The sequence below is a fragment of the Glycine soja genome, chromosome 2 (genome assembly GCF_004193775.1).
Source record: "Glycine soja cultivar W05 chromosome 2, ASM419377v2, whole genome shotgun sequence".
NCBI lineage: Eukaryota > Viridiplantae > Streptophyta > Magnoliopsida > Fabales > Fabaceae > Glycine > Glycine soja.
In genome coordinates, this window is record NC_041003.1 from 44760016 (window position 1) to 44780899 (window position 20884).

Below are 20884 nucleotides of genomic sequence, written 5' to 3' on the forward strand. Positions count from 1 at the left end.
ATCTCCTTCTTGCTGTTATTTCTCAAATTTGGTCCCCCAAATTTTTGTTTTCGCAAATTTATTCTCTCACTATTTTAATTATGCAATTTTTTCATTTGATAACTTACATAAAATATTTAACGGAATTACTTACATGACAATAGAGTATTGGTGTTGATATGCAATAGTGTCACGTCTATATTGAATGCCAAATAAATGAGCGACCTAAAATTGCACAATTAAACAAGGGACAAACTTCAAAACAAATAATGAGGGGATCAAATTTGAAATATGTCAATGATAAGAGAACCAAAAGTATAATTAAGTAAAACTTTTAATGCTCTCAAACTTTATAACTTAATCACCTCTCTATGAGCTATATAACATATAAGCAAGACTGTAAAAAGCATCACGACCCTCTCTTTAAGACACTATGGTCTTGTTGCAATCTCAAGCACCTTAGTTCAACTTGTTTATAATTAGGAATAGGTTTTTAACATAGTAATAATAAGTGTAATTGCAGTAAAAAAAACATAGTAATAATGACAAAAGTAGGAGTTATTGAAAATAACATTGATGTATAAGGTGGAGAATTATTGAAGTTATTAGTTTATATATCCATGTAGAAAGCTAAAGAGTTATTAAACAAAGCTAAAAACTAAAAGGACACTCAACAAAGGAGTGATAAAAGGTAGGAATAGGTAAAATTTACTTACACGGCTAAATGATAGAAGTTCAAGAAGCTTAGACATCTCAAGAACTCATGTCTTTGCTTTTATAGATTATATAATTAACAGACAGATAGAAAATAGAAGTGCCGACATGTTTTCCTTGTTTTACGCTTATATATGATGATCTTTTATTCTCTGTGTTCAAATAATAATCATAAATAAAGGTTAACTTAGAGAAGTTTACATTTGTTGTACATGAACTTGAATTTAAGGCTGAGTGTCCGGCAGTTTGGTAAGAACTGATCGAGTGCTCTGGTTTGTGATCACATTCGAAGTCTAGATGAACAAATGCCCTCTCAACTTCTGGAAGTTTCTCTAGCTTTATCTGAAGGCTCTCTCCAATGGCATGAGCTTCTTTTAAGGGTAAATCCTCTGGTAGTTCAGTGTCAACCTGTTACAGTAGAACCAAAATCATAACAACATCATTTCTTTATCATGAACATAAGTCCCTGATACAGTGATACTAATTAAAATCTATGCCTTAAGTTTTAATTTTGCACATTCTGTTGTGTTGTGTATATATAAGAAACTAGAAAAATAAGAGAGACATAACCATGAAATAGTGGAATAGGACCGCAATGTAGTTCTCAGGGAGAATGCCTTATGAAAAGTTAACACAAATAATTTGCCTTAAATTAAATATTACAAAAAGGGGAGGGGAATGGGAATTAAGATTAGTCTTATATATAAGTAATCTATCAGTACAACGTCAAATTAAATAACAACTATATTTTATATTTAGGTTACAGTCTAATGTTTAAAACTGCTGAGAATTTAACTTTATAAAAATACCTCCACAAAATATAGAACGCCAAATGTGTAGGCACGGACAGTGTCAATGCGCTTAATTTGAGCGTGCATTACGACAAGATATGTCAGCTTCTGCAATACTTCAGGAGGTGCAGATTATCCCACTAATGAAACTGCAAATTTATCAAAATAAAAACCTCCACAAAATAATTTTGCATCCATGCTAATGCTAATATGTATAAGTGATGGCATGATACCATCACATTTTTTGATAATGTTGAAAAAATCAGTTTGTAAGATGATACGTCATCACTTAACTAATGATAGAGACTCAAAACAAAAGTTTCAATACATCAGAGATTCAAAATAATGAAAAAATTTATTAGGGACCCAGAATAAAATTTAGTCATTTATCAGGACCTTACACATGTTTAAGCCTATAATATAATGAAAAGAAGGTGCAGCTGATCATAGCTTATCCCCCACCCCAAAAACAACCTTTCGTATTTATTTTTCTATATACTAAAAATAGGACAAAATTTTGATGCAGCTCTTTAGGTTCTTTTGGTGATCTCTAATCAGAATTGAATTTTCTCTTCTGTAATAAAAGTTTGCATTAAAGTTAGCATAAGCTATCGAAGTAAAACTCAATTCTGGTTAAAGAACAACACCAAAAATACTTAAAGAATTACATCTAAGATTTATAAAGAAAACCTTTTATAGTATAAAATTTAGAAAGTACTTTGCCTTAAAAAACTGCATCTTAAGTTTTACCTGCATTTTCCATCACAGTGCCAGACCAATTTGTAATAGTGTAAATTGAAAGTAAAATAGCACCGACCGGGTCGATCCACCAGTAAAATTTATCACCAAGAACAGCCGCAATTAATCCAATCACATTTGTTACAACATCAAAGTAGTGATCCTGCAAGTTGGCATTTGTAAGATGTTGCAACAGTTTCTTGACTCAATTCATAAAGCAGTTACTAATCAAAAGAGGACACATACATCCGCATAGGCACGGACAATTTTGTTTCCTGAGCTTCTACATTAAAGCCAGAGTGCAAGCTTCACCACTGTTGCAAATATCATAACAGAGTACAACCATACTAGCTGATCAAAAGACATCTTCTCAGGAGGATTGTTTTCTATTAGTTGTTGTACAGCCGTGATCAATACTTGAAAGCCTGTATCAAAATGGATTATATGTAATCTTTTTTTCTCATATTTCCAAATAAATGTGCCTTTCCTAGATCATGTCCTTTAATATAATCTATGCCAAATCATACAGTATTCTGTAAACATTTGTATGTTTGCTTGATTATCTTACCAAATTAGGTTCATGTTCTCAGATTTCAGTATGATGAAAAGATGTATAGTGTAATGAGTAAATAGTCTATGGACTGACAGTGTAAAGTGCAGCACTTTACGCTGTCATCCAATCACAAATTACATGTATGATAAGTTTATTGACTTTTATAATAACACCTTAAAAGCCACGCATACCATGATTTCCTATTAGTTAACAGTGTAAAAAAATGTAAACTAATAGTGCATAGAAATAGGCTAAGTCAATTCTACTCACCAAGTGTTGCTATGACAGCTGCAAAGATAATTATGCCCACTGGCTGCCCCCTCAACTTTCCAATTGGGTATTTGTACATATTTATATCCTTCATTGCAAGGTGGGTAAAGCAAAGTATGCCACCAGCCATGAAGTCAAGAAGAGAATCCAATGTTGATGCTGCAACAGCTATTGATCCACTCCTTATAGTCACATAAATCTAGATATGTATATGAATATTGTTATTTAACTGAGATGTACCAACAAGTATTATACATACAACATCAAACATTAAGGGAGATTATACTAAAACAAGTTCAATTGATATATTGTTAGAACTCTTCATATGAAATTTCACTAGCATGAAGTGAATCCTATTAATACCTGAAAGATGGGTTTATAACTAATGGAACCTGAACTTGGTCGCTACTTCAAAAGAAATTCATAACATGCACATGCCTTCTATTCAGAACAACTACTTGAAGTTTCATTGCTAAACGAACATATAAATCTTATGAATATCACCTTCAATGCCAATAAAACTGCATTTGCATAATTAGAAATCTTCATTGCCCGTTCATGTTCAGCTTGTTTTCCAATGTCTTCTACATCAGTGCAGTCCGATATTACTATGGAGTCAACTTCTTCAAATGATTTTAGAGTAGCAAACTGTCTTTCATAATATTCTTTCTCTCCTTTAAAAATTGAAACATGTCACTTCAAACGAGAGAAAAGTTCGTGCTTTGGAAACAGGTCATGGTTCTAAAGACAGAATAAAGCAATCAAGCAGCCCAAAAAAATGTAGCAATTCCTTCGTTGTTATTGAACATTTTTAAAAAATTCTATCAAGTATTCAAACTAAATATGTATGATTTTCTCCTTCAGAACACATAATGCAAAGCAGAATTTGAGTTATTAAGTATTGGATCAAATTAGGGTTTTGGTGCAATTTCACTAAGTATTGCATTTGTCTAGAATCTGTCACTCCCTTGAAATTCCTTCGTTCGATTTTATTAAAGTGTATTGGCGAGAATGGCTAAACTGAGTGAGACTGACAGAAAAATTGTCTAATGAAAATATAAAACAATCTTATATTGATATGATTAATTTTATGAGCATGATATAAAAGTACATGCCATAATCTAATTGAGTCGCACAACATTGAATGTAGTAAGTGGTTTTCATTGTATGATTAACATACTAAGCCATAGAACATGCAGGCACGCGCGCACACACAACGCAACTTTAACTTTCAAGAGAGAAATCAGAGAGAGACCTTGACTTAAGTGGTTGGTAGAGGAAACTTGATGGTCAAACTGAAAGGGAGACTCAGAGTCGAGGCCAGAACGGTCATTATCGGGAAGCTTGAACAAGAAAGCTGTTCTAAGAGAGTTAAAAGAGTTCCCATCATGGTTCTGGTTCCCCAGTAGTGGCCTTGAACCGCAATTCTCATCCATTCAATCACAGCTAGTACTAGTGCAAGTGCTCAACCGTGGACCAATGTCCAATAACATACGTATACAACTCATAATAACTATAGTATTAAACAATGTTTGTGCTGTTAAATTGAACACTTGATTACAGCCTTTAGATTATGTTTTGAAAAGTAATTTAAACATTATCACACATCCCTTATAGAATAACCAACCATCTTGCTTCTTGGTGCTGTTAATACAAGCTCCTACTTGTTCAGAAATTTATTCAGAGTGGAGAAACTTGTCATTTGACCAATTGACAATGACACTAGAGAACAAGCATGCTGAATGCTGCATGCCGCATGCTGGCACAGCAAAGTGTCTTGCAAACATGGTTGTAGTAAACTAATAAAATTTGAAGGTTTGACTTGAAATTTGTAGTTGAACCTAACAACGGATGACTAAAGAGTACTTGATTCTCACTTAAATAAATATTTATTTTAACTGACATGATTTTGATTCAAATGATAAGTGGCATCAATTAATCCCTTAAACAAAAAAAATTGACATCAAACTTATCATTCTAACATTAAATTGATTGCAGCTTTCTCATTTTGAAATACTTAATTGATGTAATTTCTTGAAAGAACTAAATTGTTAGCACTCCACATATTCGCAGAGGCTAGTGTAATTCCAAAAACCAAAATGACAATCTACTCTCCTTTACTTTATTTTAAGAAGTTTAAGTTCAATGAGCTGAACACTTTAATTTCACATGCATTTTTTAAATTTGAGGAGGGAGGGGAATGCTGACATCAGACTTTATGCAAATTACTCAAGCTCCTCATCATTGGTCCTTTTAAATTTGAGATTACTAGTTACATTATTCTTTTTTTCTTAAATAATCTAACATTTTAGAAATTAATGTATGATTATTAATATTGATTAAAAATTAACAATTAAAATTATAACACATATATTGTTGTACATATATAATTATTTATTATTCTCTCTATCTCTATCCCATAATAAGTATCATCCTAATTTTTTTTTATTTGATAACAACTAATAAATAAGTAAGTGTAATAATTTTACAAAGTAACATTACTATTAATGTTACATTAAAAAACAAAAATAAACTTATTATAAATATTAGTGAAAAAAGTAATCAATCAACATTACAATAAAAAGCTAAAATGACCCTTATTTTGAGATTTATTTTTCTTCTTACACGATATTTATTTTGAAACAAAAAAGTACAATAATCATCAATTTATAATTAATAATTATAATTATACTTCATTTTTTTAGTGCATTCCTTCAACTTAAAAAAGACAAATTACTTTTCCTTTAGATTGAAATTTCATTGGCTGAAAAGGAAAAAAAAAACTTATTCCAGATAGAAATGTTTATAAACTTCTACGCACTCTTTTTCAACCCTGTTATTGAACACAATCTCATATTTACCAGTAAGATTGGGCACTTATTAGTAGAACCGGTACCTGATTTTACAACCATTTTTTAGCAAAATACTATTTCGTTAAAAAGGCTCATATACTGATCATTCTCTTTACTGTAGAGATACGCAGCTAATAATACGCGTCAAAATTTAGCGAGTATTAAGAATGCTTGTTTTGAATTAAAAAATGATAAAAGTAACTCAACCATTCTAGAGTTTAACATGCAAAACTAACCCTGGCATTACTGACAACACATAAATTTGTCTATCAAAGTAATATGGATTAATGAAATAGACCATCAATAAACACTGTCGAAGTTTAAAAAGCTCAAACTCAGACATCTCAAAACCAAACGGTAGAGCAAGTTTCAACAGTGTCACATTATTGGGTGGCTAAACAAGATCAAGGCAACAAACTAGAAGGTTATCCAATCAGCTCTTGCATGAGTTCAGTACCTGTGAGACAGCTTCTCCTTTTCCAGGTAGTTCTGAACATACCTGCATCCATCAAAAGCCATATTAGACATACAATTTAACCAGCCGGGGAGAGAAAGAGAGTCATTTTTTAGTCGAAGCTACTTAGCTAATGAGAAATTCTATGGAGAGGAGAATCACTCAAGAGGTTGAACTTTTCACCATGAGTTGGACTCTGAGATTCATGGCAGCATATATTATTATCCAGCATTTATTTTCTCCGTTTCAAATCCACCTCTCCAGAGAATTACTGTAGCTAATTTCAGTTCAATTCCAGCACCTATTTTACTTATCAACCAACGCTAACAGACTTAACATCAAGCACTAATGTACCCCAGTACCATAAGGCTCCTCGCTAAGCAAAGATATGGAAGAGGGTCATTCGACGCAGCCTTACCCTTGCATATGCAAAGAGGCTGTTTCTGGATTTGAGCTCATGCTAAGTTAACAGACTTGTTTCAAGAAAATAAATACCAAGCCAAATTCTGTTTTTTAATCTTCCTTTGAACTTTTAATAGATAGAAATTGCAATAGTTGCTGAGGGTAAATCAGATTGAGGGAAAGAGATATAATGCAGTGGAATAGAAAGACATACATTACACTAGTTGTAATTGTTTAAATTTTAAAAATAGGATGGCATGGAATGAACCTATTGATTCCACCCAAAACCTTTTATTTCCTTCCTAAGTTACAAGTGATGTCCAACAAATTTTGCACAATTGCATTGTTAATAGTAAAAAAAAGAACCAATGTTGTTGAGATCACAATCTTCCTCGAAGGATGGTGCAATGTTGCACTTTTGTGTGGGAGCTTCAATCCAATTATTCACACCAACATAAATTGGTGAGAAAAATATATGATCATAGGGAAAGGCTTATCAAACCACTGAATGGGGTGATTTTTCATAAATCTAAACGACCGGCCATTTAAGTGGCAGGGCTGAGCAACCCATTTTTTCCCCAAAAAAAATCCCATCCTCAAAAAATCTAAACTTTGTATTTAATTAGCTAGAATCTTATTATCTGGTTATGTGTTGCTTATCCTCCCCTTCCAATCTCAATCACAACAACCTTGTATTCTGCCGATTTGTAAGCACAATGTAGGTTAAAAATTGACCTAGGCTTCAAATATGGTTTCTGCAACAAGCAAAGCTACTAATCTCCAACGACAAACAAAAACAAAAACATCGCGGAAAAACATAGAAACAAATATTTCCTAATCACCTAATATTTCCTCTGACACAGAAAACAAAAGGGGAAAAAACAAGCAAATAAACAAACAAATTCTTAACACCTGAAGAGGTCGCCAATCCATTGAAAAGTACATCAAACTCAACAGAATAATAAATTAATTAAATATTTATCAAAACAGATTCGTTCCCTTTTCCCTAACAGATCAGAACACAAAGCCCGAATCCTCTCCAATTTTGTTCCTTCAACCAGATCAATTCCGGTCAAGTTATTTCCAAAATCAACAACAAAACGTTGAATTGTTCATCGACGTTCGATCGAATTTACAACCACAGGCATGTACATACATAATCATTGCGCAAAACAGAGATAGAGCGAAACCCTAATTCAGAGAGAGAAAGAGACTTACGTGTAGGTTCCGACGAGGGGACCAAGCAAGAGAGTGGCGCTGATCCAATTCTCGGAGACCTTGTGGTGAATCTTTGTGGGCAAGTCCTTCCAGAGACCCGGCATTATCTTCTGCTGGAAAGGGGAGAGCGCGTAGATCACTGATTTCACCGGCACAATCTGTTTCCCCATCTTCTTCTTCTTCGATACGAACGAAGGCGAAATCTGAGATGAAATCAGAGGAAATGAGATATGAACCCTAATTTCTAGTTTGTTCGGTTGAGATTGGAATCGGATCTTCTCTCTGTGCCTATTCCAGTCCAGTACGACTGCGTTCCGCTATTGCCCGGCTCACAAATTTTCCACGTCACGGTTTATTTTATAAAAGTTTTTTTTTCTTTTTTTTGTATAATTATTTAGAAAAAGTGTGGAACAAGTGTCATGTTTTTTTTCATTTTAACTATATATGAATGTTTTTAGCTTGTGTGAAAAATATAAAAATATAAATTAAAAAATGTTAAATGGTTATTTATAATAAATGTTAGTAAAAAAATATGTAATTAATTTATTGGAAAAGTTGACAACAATATGGATTAGTCAACTATGTTTGGTTCGATGGTTAAGAATCAGATTCATAAGAAAATAAAAAGTTGAGTTTTTTTTTTTCTATTTGAAGAGTTTTTTATTTAGAAAATTCTATTTGAAGAGATAAAACAAATGACTAAGTGGCATAATGCTTTTTTTTATTAATAATTAATAATAAAATGAAAAGAACAAAGTGAGTTTCAAATAAATAATAAAATGATTGGTTGAACTTACTTTAGAATGTTAGTTTTTTTCATCATCAACATAGAACTTCTACAAAAATTATTATTTTTTAATTTAAGTTAAACCTAACATACAAACATGCCTTTTTCAAATTTTATTTTTTTATCTTTATTCAACTAAAGATATTTATAGAAAAATTAACCGTCTTTGAAAAATTTTAAAGTAACAACTAATTTTTAGTTTTAATTTAAATAAAATAAATCAATTTTTAAAATATGATTAGTTTCAAATAAACTACGACAATGACTCATAGAGGTAGAGGTACCATTAGTGGTGGTGGCAATGCAAATGATGGCAACAATGACAATGTCATGAAGGTAGCGGTATTGGTGGTGGCAGTTAATGGTGACAACGTTAGTGGTGGTGACAGAGGTGATATTAGTAGTGAGGACGGTGATGGAGGTGATATTATTGGTGGTGGTGGTGGTGACATCAAGTTGCAGTGGTGTGGTGTTGGTGGTAGTTGCGACAACGTTGGTGGTGATTGTGGTGAAAGTCACGAAAGTGGTATCGTTAGTAGTAGTGGTGACAATGACGGTGGCAGTGACCTCTAATGGTGGTAGTGGTAACAACGCTATTGACGACGATAGTGACAGTGATGATGATGATGACAATAGTGGCAGTGGTAGTAATGTTGGTGGCGATAGTCAGGTTGATAACGATGGTGGTGACAGTGAAAATAATGATAGTGGTAGTACGGTACTAGTGGTCATGGTGATAACAATCAATTATGATAATGACAACAATGATGATGGTGACAATAATATGATAGTGACAATGACGGAGGTGACATTGATGATGACGATGGTGGTAATGCCAACAAAAATGATAGTGGTCACAAAGATTGTAGGAGTGGTGACAACAAAAAATGTTATTGTCAAATGTGAAAAATATATATTTTTAAACTAAAAAATAAATTCACAAAATATTTTTTCTTAATTTTAAAAATAAATGTAAAAATATTTTTAAAATAATTTAAGCTTATTTTTGTCAAACACATTTTATTTTAAAAATTGCATTTGAAATCCAAAAACTAAAAAATCACAATCACCCCAAAATGATTCTAAGTTATACATTAATAATATAAAATATTTTTATACTATTATTCAATCATAAATTATTGTAGTGATAAATTTATTAATTTTTATAATAATAATCTTAAAAATTATCCCAACAATTTTTTTTTGTTGAGAGTGTAAAAGTAACTGTGTATGATAAAACATATTTTTACCTTTTGTAATTCTATGTTAAATTTTTTACTCATATATATATATCATCAATTTAATTATGATTCAACTACAATAAAATCATAAAACAATGCCTTCGTTTCAATTATTTGTCGTATTTTCAAATCACCGCTTCATGTATGAAACAACCAAAATAGAATAAATAGAAATAAAGTAGCATACGTATCTTAGATGTGTAGAGTATATTATTATGCTGTCATTGTCACAGACAACTATAAGAATACTAATATAATGATGATACATCAACTCACCTTAATTATTGAGCCTACTTAGTTATAAAGCAAACTTTAAGCTCATCTTTATATATGGTGTATAAATAAATGTGGCTTGGCATAAGGATCGATGGAGAATATCTGGTGGTGCTAGGGACATGAGGGTCCCATGATGGACTTGCAGAAATTTAGAATAGTCCCACTTTACAAAGACATGCGTTAATAAGTCAAGCCTAAAATAGATTAGTTTGGCTTAGCAGAGCTAAGGACAACAACATCCACCTCTACTACATTAACCTCAATGGCCCTACTAACATTAGACATTATCCTTAACAAAACGCGGTATTACTTTGTTCAAGAAAGTACATACTTTGATGGAGTTTGAGTTTTGTATATATAATTATATTAAATACTAAAGATTTTTTTTATTATTTATAATAATCTTATTCGACTCAAACACAAATTTATTCAATAAAAAATACTTATGACCAATAAAAAAATAGATACTCTCACATCAAACTAACTGTTCTTTCCATTCAATCATAAACTTAAATAATAACAATAATCAGTTTAGTCCCAGCAGGGTTATATTTATAGACATTACAGATATATATACTAATCAATCGGTCAAAATATAATAATAACGAAATTCTCCTAATTTTACAAGTCTATTGATACAATTGAATTGATTGTGGCAATGAATATGTGTACCCCCTCCCGTTTTTCTTCCCATCTTTTAGTGAAGTTTTCCTGTTGCTGCTTTGCAGAATTAACATGCAGGAACTGACATCAAATATGCTATGATTCTCAATGTAGACACATACTATAGGTCAGTTTTGGCCCGTTTCATTTCGTTGGAGTTGAATGTAGAGGGACTAGCACTGAGTTGAGGGCTCTCTTCTCTAAAATTGGAATTCAGCATAGCAAGTTCTCTTAGTTGTTGCCTTTTGTAGAGATCCTGTGACTCATCCTGCACGTGAAACGGAGGAGAATAAGAAAAACTTATATACAACACAATATCAACACTTAATGTCTCTTTGCTAATTGGTTTGCAATTTGACTAATGGAACATTTTGCTCCAAACAAAACCCACTTTCCTACACATTTCTGTCTATTTGGTGCAGCTAATTTATTAGCATATAAAATTAAGTAAAAACTTCAGTGGTTTGATATATGTAGTCACAATATCTCAGTAGTAAGTAATATTCAGAGCTTTAAAACTATAAGGAGATACCATGGGTTTGAGTAGTTCTTCTATGATTTCCTGTGCTTGCCTCAGCCTTATATCAACAACATTGACAGGTAACTCAGCCTCAATCAAAACGTGCAGTGGTTCATTTAAGTGTTCGTAGCCTGGCCTTCCCCTTAACAACTCTTCCTTTGGATTATAAAAGATAGAGTGAAGTTAATGGTTACAGTTAATATATGTAGTCAGAAAAAAAAAAAGACACACTCAACAAATTGAAAGGAGAAGCAACTGACATTAAATTAGGTTCTTAGGATTTGCAACTTGCAAGACAATCCACTAAAGAATAGATGATACCTTATCTAGTTCTTTTATTGAACCTTTCCCTCTGATAAATACACGGCAACCTGTGGTAGCCTCCACTCGCTTCAGTGAATTACCCCTAGGGCCAAGAAGCCTTCCAACCAAATTGAACTGAAATTTAAGCTAGGCTTAGTGACTCAAAGCTCAGTAGAACAACATAAAACTATTGCAACAATACATGGTATAAACCTGCATAAGGCTACAGCAAAAGGCATTAAAATGTTCTACATATCTTCTTACATTTGGATAGCTATCATTAGCAATATCCAAGCGCAATATCCTCTTCACAATGTGAGAGCTTGGGACACCTGGCGATGTTTGCCAATCCACGTTTAGTCCTTGTACTCCAGCTAACCCCTTATGTAAGATTGGACTTAACCTCTTAGAAAATGAAATGACTAAAAGTAAAATGATAGAAAAAGAAGAAAGGATGAATGAAATGGAAGAGTAATAGTATAAGTGATACATGATACAAAGAAAACAAGTTGTAGCTGCTTGGTTTCAACAAAACAGACTGAGGGAATCAATTTAAATTCACAAATATTGATAACATTGGTGTCATAAACTAACAATTCCAAAAGTTTTCACTGATAGATGAAGACATATGCCTCCTCACACAAGAGAACATAAATAATGCATAGGTTCACCAACCTTGTACCAAAAGTAAACTTTTTATCAAAAGAATGGGGTAGACGGGTGGTAAGGACTAAGGATCAAACTCTAGATCACTTGCTCATAGAGACTTTAATACCATGTCATGAACTAAGGATCCCAAAAGCTTAAACTAGTGAAAACAAATAAATGGTGTTATATATTATATTTCTAATTTCTAACTATTGTCACCCTATGCACAATGGAAAACAGATAATGTTAAGTACCTGAAGTTGTAATAGGCTAAGAATTAGATTTTCTAACAATCCATGAATAGCTTATGTAGACTAACATTGAAGCAAAGAAAAGTAGGAACTAAACATGGAAGAGTGCTGGAGAGTGATCTATTAAACAGAAGTATAGAACAGAAAAATAAAATACTTACTTCATGTGACAAGCTGTTCCAGCCTGTAAAATTTGGTTGTATGTCTAAAGAAGGCATAAGATTGGGTTTGGGGCTTCCGAACTGCACTCTGTCATAGTCACTAAACCCTTGGTTCTGCATCATTCCATTCTTTCCAGAAACCCTTAAAATCTCTGATAATAAAGTAACACTAAATATAAGAACGAGTTAAAAGAATGAGACCTTACTACTGTAGGTTGTCAAATATGAGCACGAAGGGTACTAGCTAGTAAGCACATACAGTTCAAACCATGACTATGAAAACAAAAAATTCAAGCAAGCATAAATATTTAATAGTAAATCTGATCAGATAAAGTTTGCTCTACTCATTGAAAAAAATATGCCTAATTTACTTCTTTTACTATAGTGGATATATCATCAATGAATAAAACATTTTGTTCGTTGTTTGAAAAAGAATAGCGATAATTGTATAGACACATTGTTGTGGAGAGTAATGCATATTGCCGCCATCTTTTAGGACCTTTTAAGGATCTTTTCCTCCCTGCATTCTGTTCTTTCTTTCTTTTCAGTTATCCGAAACTCACCAACTAAGATGATTGATCCCTTTTCATGAGTTTATCAGAACTATGTTGAAGTTTGCTATGGTCACATATAGGTGACTAATCTGGTTTCCAGTTACGTGTATTTTGTTCAACAATATAGACTTCTATTTCCTTTTGCAATTATTAGTGATGACAGAATTAAGCATCAACCAGTAAATTGAAATGAAATCCTACTATACTTCAACCCGGTGACAAGATCATAATTCGACAATTCAGTGCAATTTGAAGGAGTTAATAATAGACCTCAAGACAAAAGGAAAATGAGATACTAATCCAAGTGACTAGAAAACTGGGTTTATGACGAGGCCCAATTCACCTGAAACAAGAGGTGAGATCAACAAAAGGAGGAAACTATGAATAACAGAAACCTTGGAAGGTTTTAAAAAACAGCCAGCGACTGTGATTTTGACTGCAACATCAAGGTTTGTTTTTTTTTTTCTCTCTGTGGTCACAATTGCGATCACATCAGCCATATTTATCATGGATCATCACAAAACTGCAATTTCCTGCAATGTCAAGGATCACGACAAAACCACGATCGCAACCACAATTTAAAACCATGATACATAGATTTAGAATAACCAACCTTGATTTAAGAGCCTGGTACACAAGGGTAGGACTTGCATGAAAGGCCCAAGCTTCTGGTGTTCTGCTAGCAGCTCCGTTAAGTACTGACTATAAAAACGTGAATAAGAACATGCACCCAGAAGTTAATTGAAATCCTGACATCAAACATATACGTATACATATAACATAGGTACCTAAAAAATCAAAATTTTCAGTTTCACAATAAATAGCAGAAGAAGAATCACCCCCCAATCCATTTACCTTTCAGCCTCAAAATTGCTTCTCATGTTTATGTTTGGTGAATTGACCCTTGCTGTTGAAGGTGAGGAAATCTGATTGTACAAACCAGACATCAATTCTACAAGAATTAAGGGATGCAAATTTTGCACAGAAAGGCTATAGAAAATTCAAGGCACTAAGAGAGAAATAAAGGGTTGATTGAGATGGGGTTTGGCCTCAATGATCCTATTAAAAAAAAACACAGAATCACCTCACTTATGTTTGAAAGGAAGAAAGAGCAAATGGTAATGAAAGAAGGAAAGGTACAAAAAATAAGAAATATAGATGGAGGGCCACCTTCTGTTGCTCAGTAGTAAAAGCAAGCGTTAAAGGGTGCCTCTCAATCCATCTATCTCTCTCTCTCAAGGTGTGATTTAATTGTTGTTTTGTTGACTTCTGTTGCATATGCAATGTTGTATCATTACTCCTGATTAACTAGTAGTTTTGAACCGTCTATGCAGCTCCCATAAACACTCAGAGGAGGAAGAATTTATCGTGTTGATAGTAATCTTACAAGGCTGAAACATGATTGTCACCTATGAAAGATACATGTGTATAAAAAAATTGGATGTGGTCTAGAGTCTAGACAAAATAAAAAAGGCTTTTATAAATAGTTTTTCTTGATTTATGAGTAAATAATTACAATCTCATCCAATCACAAATTGATAAATGCATGATAATTTTTTTTTTACATATCTTCTCTTTCAGAGACAATTTTAATCAAGATAAGATCGAACATTAAATATGAATACTCATCTCAACAAGAATTTCAACCTTAATTCACCGTAAGTTACGAGAGACTAACTTCTTTGCTAGATGAAATTTTGTTAATTACTACCTGATAAGTTATTGACTTTTACTATATTAAAAATAATATATACTATGATTTGTGAATAATTGTGAGTATCATAAAAATGTATAAAAATTAAACTCTATTTATTTTGCAAAATAAATAATTTTCCAATGAAGAGAGGGAGGAGGGCAGTCAAAGAAAGACATGAAAGCACTCCAAATCTTCACTACATTTTTCAGGAGCATAAGGCAAAGGGTCCAACCCTAGGGTGATGTGACCATGAGACTTCTCAACTAGAGAAGGGTAATTAAAATCCCAAAGCAATCATTGAAATGCTGAAGCAGTCATGCACGCTCCAATAAGGGTGCGTGGAGGTGGATTCACTTCAATCAGTGAAGAAGCATAGACAGGGTACCCCAATGACCAATGTGGGTCAATGGCACCAGATCATGATTACGTACACTATTTGAAACCAATCACCCTCATGTTTCACGCTTATGTACATAACATAGCATAAATGATGATAATTAAATCCCTGCAAGCAGTTATTATTGTTAGTATATATTAACTGGCAAGCAATGAAAATAATCAAAATATGATAAATATCTTCCCAACAACTTCCAAAACTAGCAACCTTCATCACCTCCTCTGCCCTTAGCAAATAAAATGTATAAATAATGAAGGGAAGAAATTATGTGACTACTATTAACCTACAAGATATCTTCATTCAAGTGGTATTGCGGTAAGGAAATTTAGTGATTTTTTAATTATAAATGAAAAAAATAAGTATTTAACCATAAAATTTAAATCTACCAATTCAATTCAAATGACTTGATGGTGAAGTATAATTTTCAGAGCGGAGGGTAAAACAGAGAAAGAGCTTATATTAATCTTGACAGCTTAATTGCTATAATTATTTGATTACTAAAATCAACTTGCTTACGTTTGTTTGAAATATCATATGCTATTTGTTTTTTAAACCACCTTTTGCCCCATTTCTTGTCTTACTCGAACCAACCCTACTGACCTACGAGAACAATTCTCTTTTGATAGAAACTTTAAAGGCTTCAGCACTGGGAAATCAAGACCCACACACACACAACACATTTTATATCTATTTGTAGATAATTTTTTTAATCATAAATTTTTTATTTTATATTTTATTAAAATTTTTTGCGACAATATTTTTTCATAGAATTTTGAGAAAATAACTTAACATATTTTTTATTTTTCTTAATTTAATTTAATTGCCTAACACATGAATAATATATTGATTATTTCTAAATTTGTTGTGATTGAATCATGAATTAAATTTAATGCCAAGAAGGCATGGTAAAAGACTTGGAGAGATATTTTCTTTCTTTTTCTTTTCATATACGATAGTGCATATTCTAAAAAAATATATGTAAAGAATATAATATCATGTTATCATATATTATTTATTAATCCTAAATATATTATGATACTATTTTAGATTTAAAATGTGAGATTAAATTTAATTTAAAGATTATCCTTTATTTATATATTTTAATTTTATTTTATTTTTAACTGATGTGAAACTTGAATTTTTTTTTTCAATGCCATCTAGGGTCATGAAATAAATTTAATGGCAAGAAGGCATATGGTTAGAAACATGTTGTCTTTCTTTTCCTTTTCATATTAGGATGGATATTTAATTTAACAATCTAGATATGTCATCATGTTAATAATATCATGTTCCAATAAATGTCATAGAGTATAAGGTGTTGTACTTGGACTTGGAAGCGAAGAGGAGTAAGGGGGAAGATAGAAGGAGGGATTCCTAGGACTCTGTGGTGTTCTTGCAGAAAATGAATGGCAACGCGCATGTTGGGCCAGGGTTAGGGACGAGAACTTTGTCAAGCAGATAAAAGCCATATGATAGGTCACAATTATGTGAGTCATGGCCATCGCAATTCTAATTCAGTTTCTTTTTCTAAAAATTCACTCTTTACGATTATATAATTTTATTGAATTTTCAGATATAACATTTTAGTTAAAAAATTTCTAATAAAATTTTCATGCTTTGTAAATAATTAAATACGTTCCTAAATGATCATATAAATTTTAGTAAAAGTATTTGTAATTATTTATTATTTTTATGTGTGATCATATAGAAATTTAATTAGTTTTTGGTGTACAATGACATGACAATACTTTGAACATAGGACATTATACAAATTATCCAAACTCTCACCATTTGGTGGAGTCTAGTGGGTAGAAACTAAATTTTAAAACTTTGAGAAATGCTTATGCAAGCATCACATTATTTGTTATTACACATTCTTTTTAGACACAATCTCTATTATTAACGGAAAGAAAAATGTGTTTTTACTCCTTCTATTTTTTTATTTATCAAAATTGGTTTTATTTACTGCATGCATTCAAATGGTGAAAATAATCCTCCAACTTTTAGTATTAAATGATTAAAAAAGAAATATTTTTTGGATGAAAAATATTTTTTTTATATGAAAGAAAAGGACTTATTTTGATGATAATAAGTGACTTAATATTTAATAAATAGAAAATCTTTAAGTGTTTTCAAATATATATATATATATATATATATATATATATATATATATATATATATATATATATATATATATATATATATATATATATATATATATATATATATATATATATATATATATATGGTGTGTGAAAAAAGAATATCAGTGATAAAATTAGTTTGTACAAAAATGGTGTATGTTTTGTGTGTGTGTGTGTTTTTTTTTTGTTGTGGACAAAAAAATGTTAATTTTGCATCACTATAAGATTCTTTTTCTCTTCTTTCTAAAACCTCTTTTTTCAAATCATTTACTCCATCTTTTATAAACTAATGTTAGCATGCAAACTAATTCAAATATTAAATATTATATTTTTGTAAAAAATATTCAAAGAAAATAAAAAGGGAAAATTTACCTTATTTGATTAAATATTGTATTTAAATCAAAACCTTATTTTTATAACATAGTACTATTTTGTTTTATTCTTATGTGAAATTCCTTTTTATTTATTTAATAGTTTAATTATTCTTATGTAGAAATAACGAAATAATATTAATATACAAATGTTAAATGAATATTATTATTGAAATAGACCATTTTAATGTGTTATCCTGCTATTTATGAACTCATTAAAAAGTTTATTGCATCATTCCGCATCTTGTTCAAGGGTTGAAAAGACTAAAGACTAAAAGAAGATCGCTTGATAGTAGTTTTTGAATTGTGAAACTCGATCAGACCCGATATCAGGTATAACAAAATACTGTTCTTTTAAAAATTAGATATTACCAAATTAGAAAAGGGCTTAATTCAATAAGAGGATGTGATATGCATGACCCTGAAACTGATCATCATTTTATAAATCTGATTGCAATTAAAATTTGCTTGTGATTAAAAGGTATTTATATTTAAATTTTGTTTTAAAAAATAACTTTGTAATTTAAAAGTAATGTTTGAGTTGTTTCTTTTATAGAATTAGTTTTGGCATCTTTTATAAAATTAGTTTTGGGATTAAAATCCCCTTGCAAACTTGAAGGCAGAACCTAGCACACTGAATCATTGGCGAACAAGTTCGACTCTAAACACATTATTGGTTATGTTCCTTCCATGTGTATTTAACTGTTTATAGAGGCTGATTTTTAATTGAGATTTAAGGCAATTATTACACATTGGCTGACATTAACTTGGTTAGAGTGTCTGAAGAAATCTCCTATCACTTTCGAAATAAGAATGGTACATTTGTACCTTCTAAGATGAATTTGGCTTCTTTTTATGAAATGGAGCAGTGTATACAAAAACTTTTAATTGTGGAGACCCCTAATAGCTCGTCTAAGAAGTCTGCTTCCAAAAAGTTGAATGTCAATGAGGTCGGCGATTTTTCGTGTAACGATTTGCTCTCGTTACATTACATCAACTAATATAATTGTGGACTAATATATTGTAAATGAATATAAGAATTAGGAATCAATAGAGAAACACTAATTCTCTATAGTGTGCATAAATCTCGGAAGTAGGTTTTATCTAACTGTGTTAAACCTTGTTTATTGGTATTGTTATCCATATAAGCTTTTGGGTTTAATTCGAATTTCATGTTTGAGCTAATTAACATATAAAGATAAAAGAAATAATAATAAAATTCAACAGAAGCCGATAAATCAGATAAAATGAAACCACCAAGGCTGAACTGAGCATTTCAAGAGTTCAATTTGAACTAATTTTGAATAGAAAATTTATAATTCCATTTCAATCAGAAAGAAAAAAAGTGGGGGAGAAAAACAAAAATGCCTTGAATCTAAGGAAAGTAATCATGTTCTATCATTGGTCTTGTACGAGTCCCAAATGCTAATGGTACTTTGATGTCACCAATGGATGTCATATCCATGATTTCATTGCTATAAGCTACACATTCCAATTGCTGCATCCTTGTCCCTTTCGTGTGTTTTCTCACTAAAACAACCAATAGACCCAAAATAATAATCAACAACACAATTCCACCAACCACACATGGAACCAATATCCTCAACATGAACTTGTTATTTTTCTTATTGTTCTTCCCACTAGCATCTTGAAATTCCCCACCACTACTAGGCGCTGGTGATGGTGCATTGGATTCCACAACTATAGAGAAGTGCCCTTGTTGCATTGTTGAACACACATTCCCAGGTAATAGAGTGTCAAATTGCACAGAACCATGCAAATCAAAATACACACATTTGGCCAATGCCCCCAATGGTGCCGGCCTCACATGAGGAAAATTGACCAAAACTGGCTTCTCAGAAGCCCTTATATCCAACTCAGGTAACTCTGAGGCTGACAAATTAACTCCACTATAGGCCAAGAGGCCCAAAACAGGAGCCAAATATGAAAAACCAGGTAAAGGGTAAAATTGATCAGACCAATTACCTAAGTTTTGGTACACCAACACAAGCCTCTCCACATAGGGCTTCTCAACAACCCCAATTGGGATCTCAAATTCTTTGTAGCTAAGAACACCCCTTGTCCTCAAACTACCACTCCTAAGCCTCATTGCTGAAACTTTGATCCCTGAAAGGTTGGTGGGCACTTGAGCATCATAGGGCACACCGGTTATTGGACTGAAAAGGGCCCTAAAGGCCGAATCTTGAAGATGGGAATCTAACAAACGAGCCGAAACAACAGCATCAGGTGGAAGTTGTTGAGCACTTGAAAGTAACACACAAAGAAGGCATGGCAATGAGAACAGCACAAAGAAACAGGCTCTGACCCTCATCTAGATCACATAAGTATGATAAAAATCAATCAAAAAAAGGTCCAAAACTGAATCAGAATTTTTTCTTGTCGAACCACTTAAGCACACAGAAAATAATTGTTCAGTGTTCCTTTACCAAAAAGGGAAATAAATCTTCAGCATTCGGTTTTGTAGCATATGCTAATGATAAGGGTAAACAATTTTATTTTTTTTTTAAAATATAGAGATAGTGATACAGAGAAAACAAATTTGGTTGGTACTTTGGGTGAAGGGTTCAAGAGCAAATCTTGAAAAATCTTATCTAACATTCAGTTTGGTGTTTGAAATTCAAAGGAGACAACTTGAAAAAGGTGCTAACCTTTGGTCAGGAAATTCGCGTAGTTAGTTGAACAGGAATTAAAAAAGAAGGGAGAAATTTGGGAAGCATCAGATGAGATTTAGGAGGAGATGTGGGGAGTTACATATGAATTTGGGAGTGTAATACTCATGATCAATGTAATGCAAGGATGCACATTGCTTGCTCTTCTCTTTATTATGATATTCATTATGGATTCATATTTATAATTTGGTGATACGATATTTGTATG

At 32.0% G+C, this 20884-nt stretch overlaps 3 protein-coding genes and 1 pseudogene across 8 annotated transcripts; all 4 read right to left on the bottom strand.

The window, feature by feature from the left end:
• Positions 1 to 709: 709 nt before the first annotated feature.
• On the bottom strand, positions 710 to 5349 carry LOC114397388 (annotated as a pseudogene).
• A 709-nt stretch (positions 5350 to 6058) lies between these two features.
• On the bottom strand, positions 6059 to 8308 carry LOC114397397 (cytochrome b-c1 complex subunit 8-like). Its single transcript, XM_028359444.1, has 2 exons — positions 7972 to 8308; positions 6059 to 6396 (listed from the first exon to the last, which is right to left on the bottom strand). Exons 1-2 carry the CDS (start codon positions 8139 to 8141, stop codon positions 6348 to 6350), a joined length of 219 nt encoding a protein of 72 aa, XP_028215245.1. The 5' UTR covers positions 8142 to 8308; the 3' UTR covers positions 6059 to 6347.
• Positions 8309 to 10745: 2437 nt separating this feature from the next.
• Positions 10746 to 14792, bottom strand: LOC114397405 (KH domain-containing protein At3g08620-like). 6 transcript variants are annotated; one of them, XM_028359451.1, is made up of 8 exons: positions 14546 to 14792; positions 14231 to 14301; positions 13989 to 14077; positions 12822 to 12973; positions 11975 to 12166; positions 11780 to 11896; positions 11471 to 11614; positions 10746 to 11206 (listed from the first exon to the last, which is right to left on the bottom strand). In XM_028359451.1, exons 1-8 carry the CDS (start codon positions 14651 to 14653, stop codon positions 11060 to 11062), a joined length of 1020 nt encoding a protein of 339 aa, XP_028215252.1. In that variant the 5' UTR covers positions 14654 to 14792; the 3' UTR covers positions 10746 to 11059. The 6 variants fall into 6 exon arrangements, with proteins under 6 accessions (XP_028215252.1, XP_028215256.1, XP_028215266.1 ...); XM_028359455.1 differs by having other exon boundaries at positions 11975 to 12142; positions 14546 to 14789; XM_028359465.1 differs by having other exon boundaries at positions 14231 to 14434; positions 14546 to 14788.
• A 4546-nt stretch (positions 14793 to 19338) lies between these two features.
• On the bottom strand, positions 19339 to 20391 carry LOC114371816. Its single transcript, XM_028329147.1, has one exon. It carries the CDS (start codon positions 20316 to 20318, stop codon positions 19362 to 19364), a length of 957 nt encoding a protein of 318 aa, XP_028184948.1. The 5' UTR covers positions 20319 to 20391; the 3' UTR covers positions 19339 to 19361.
• Positions 20392 to 20884: the final 493 nt, after the last annotated feature.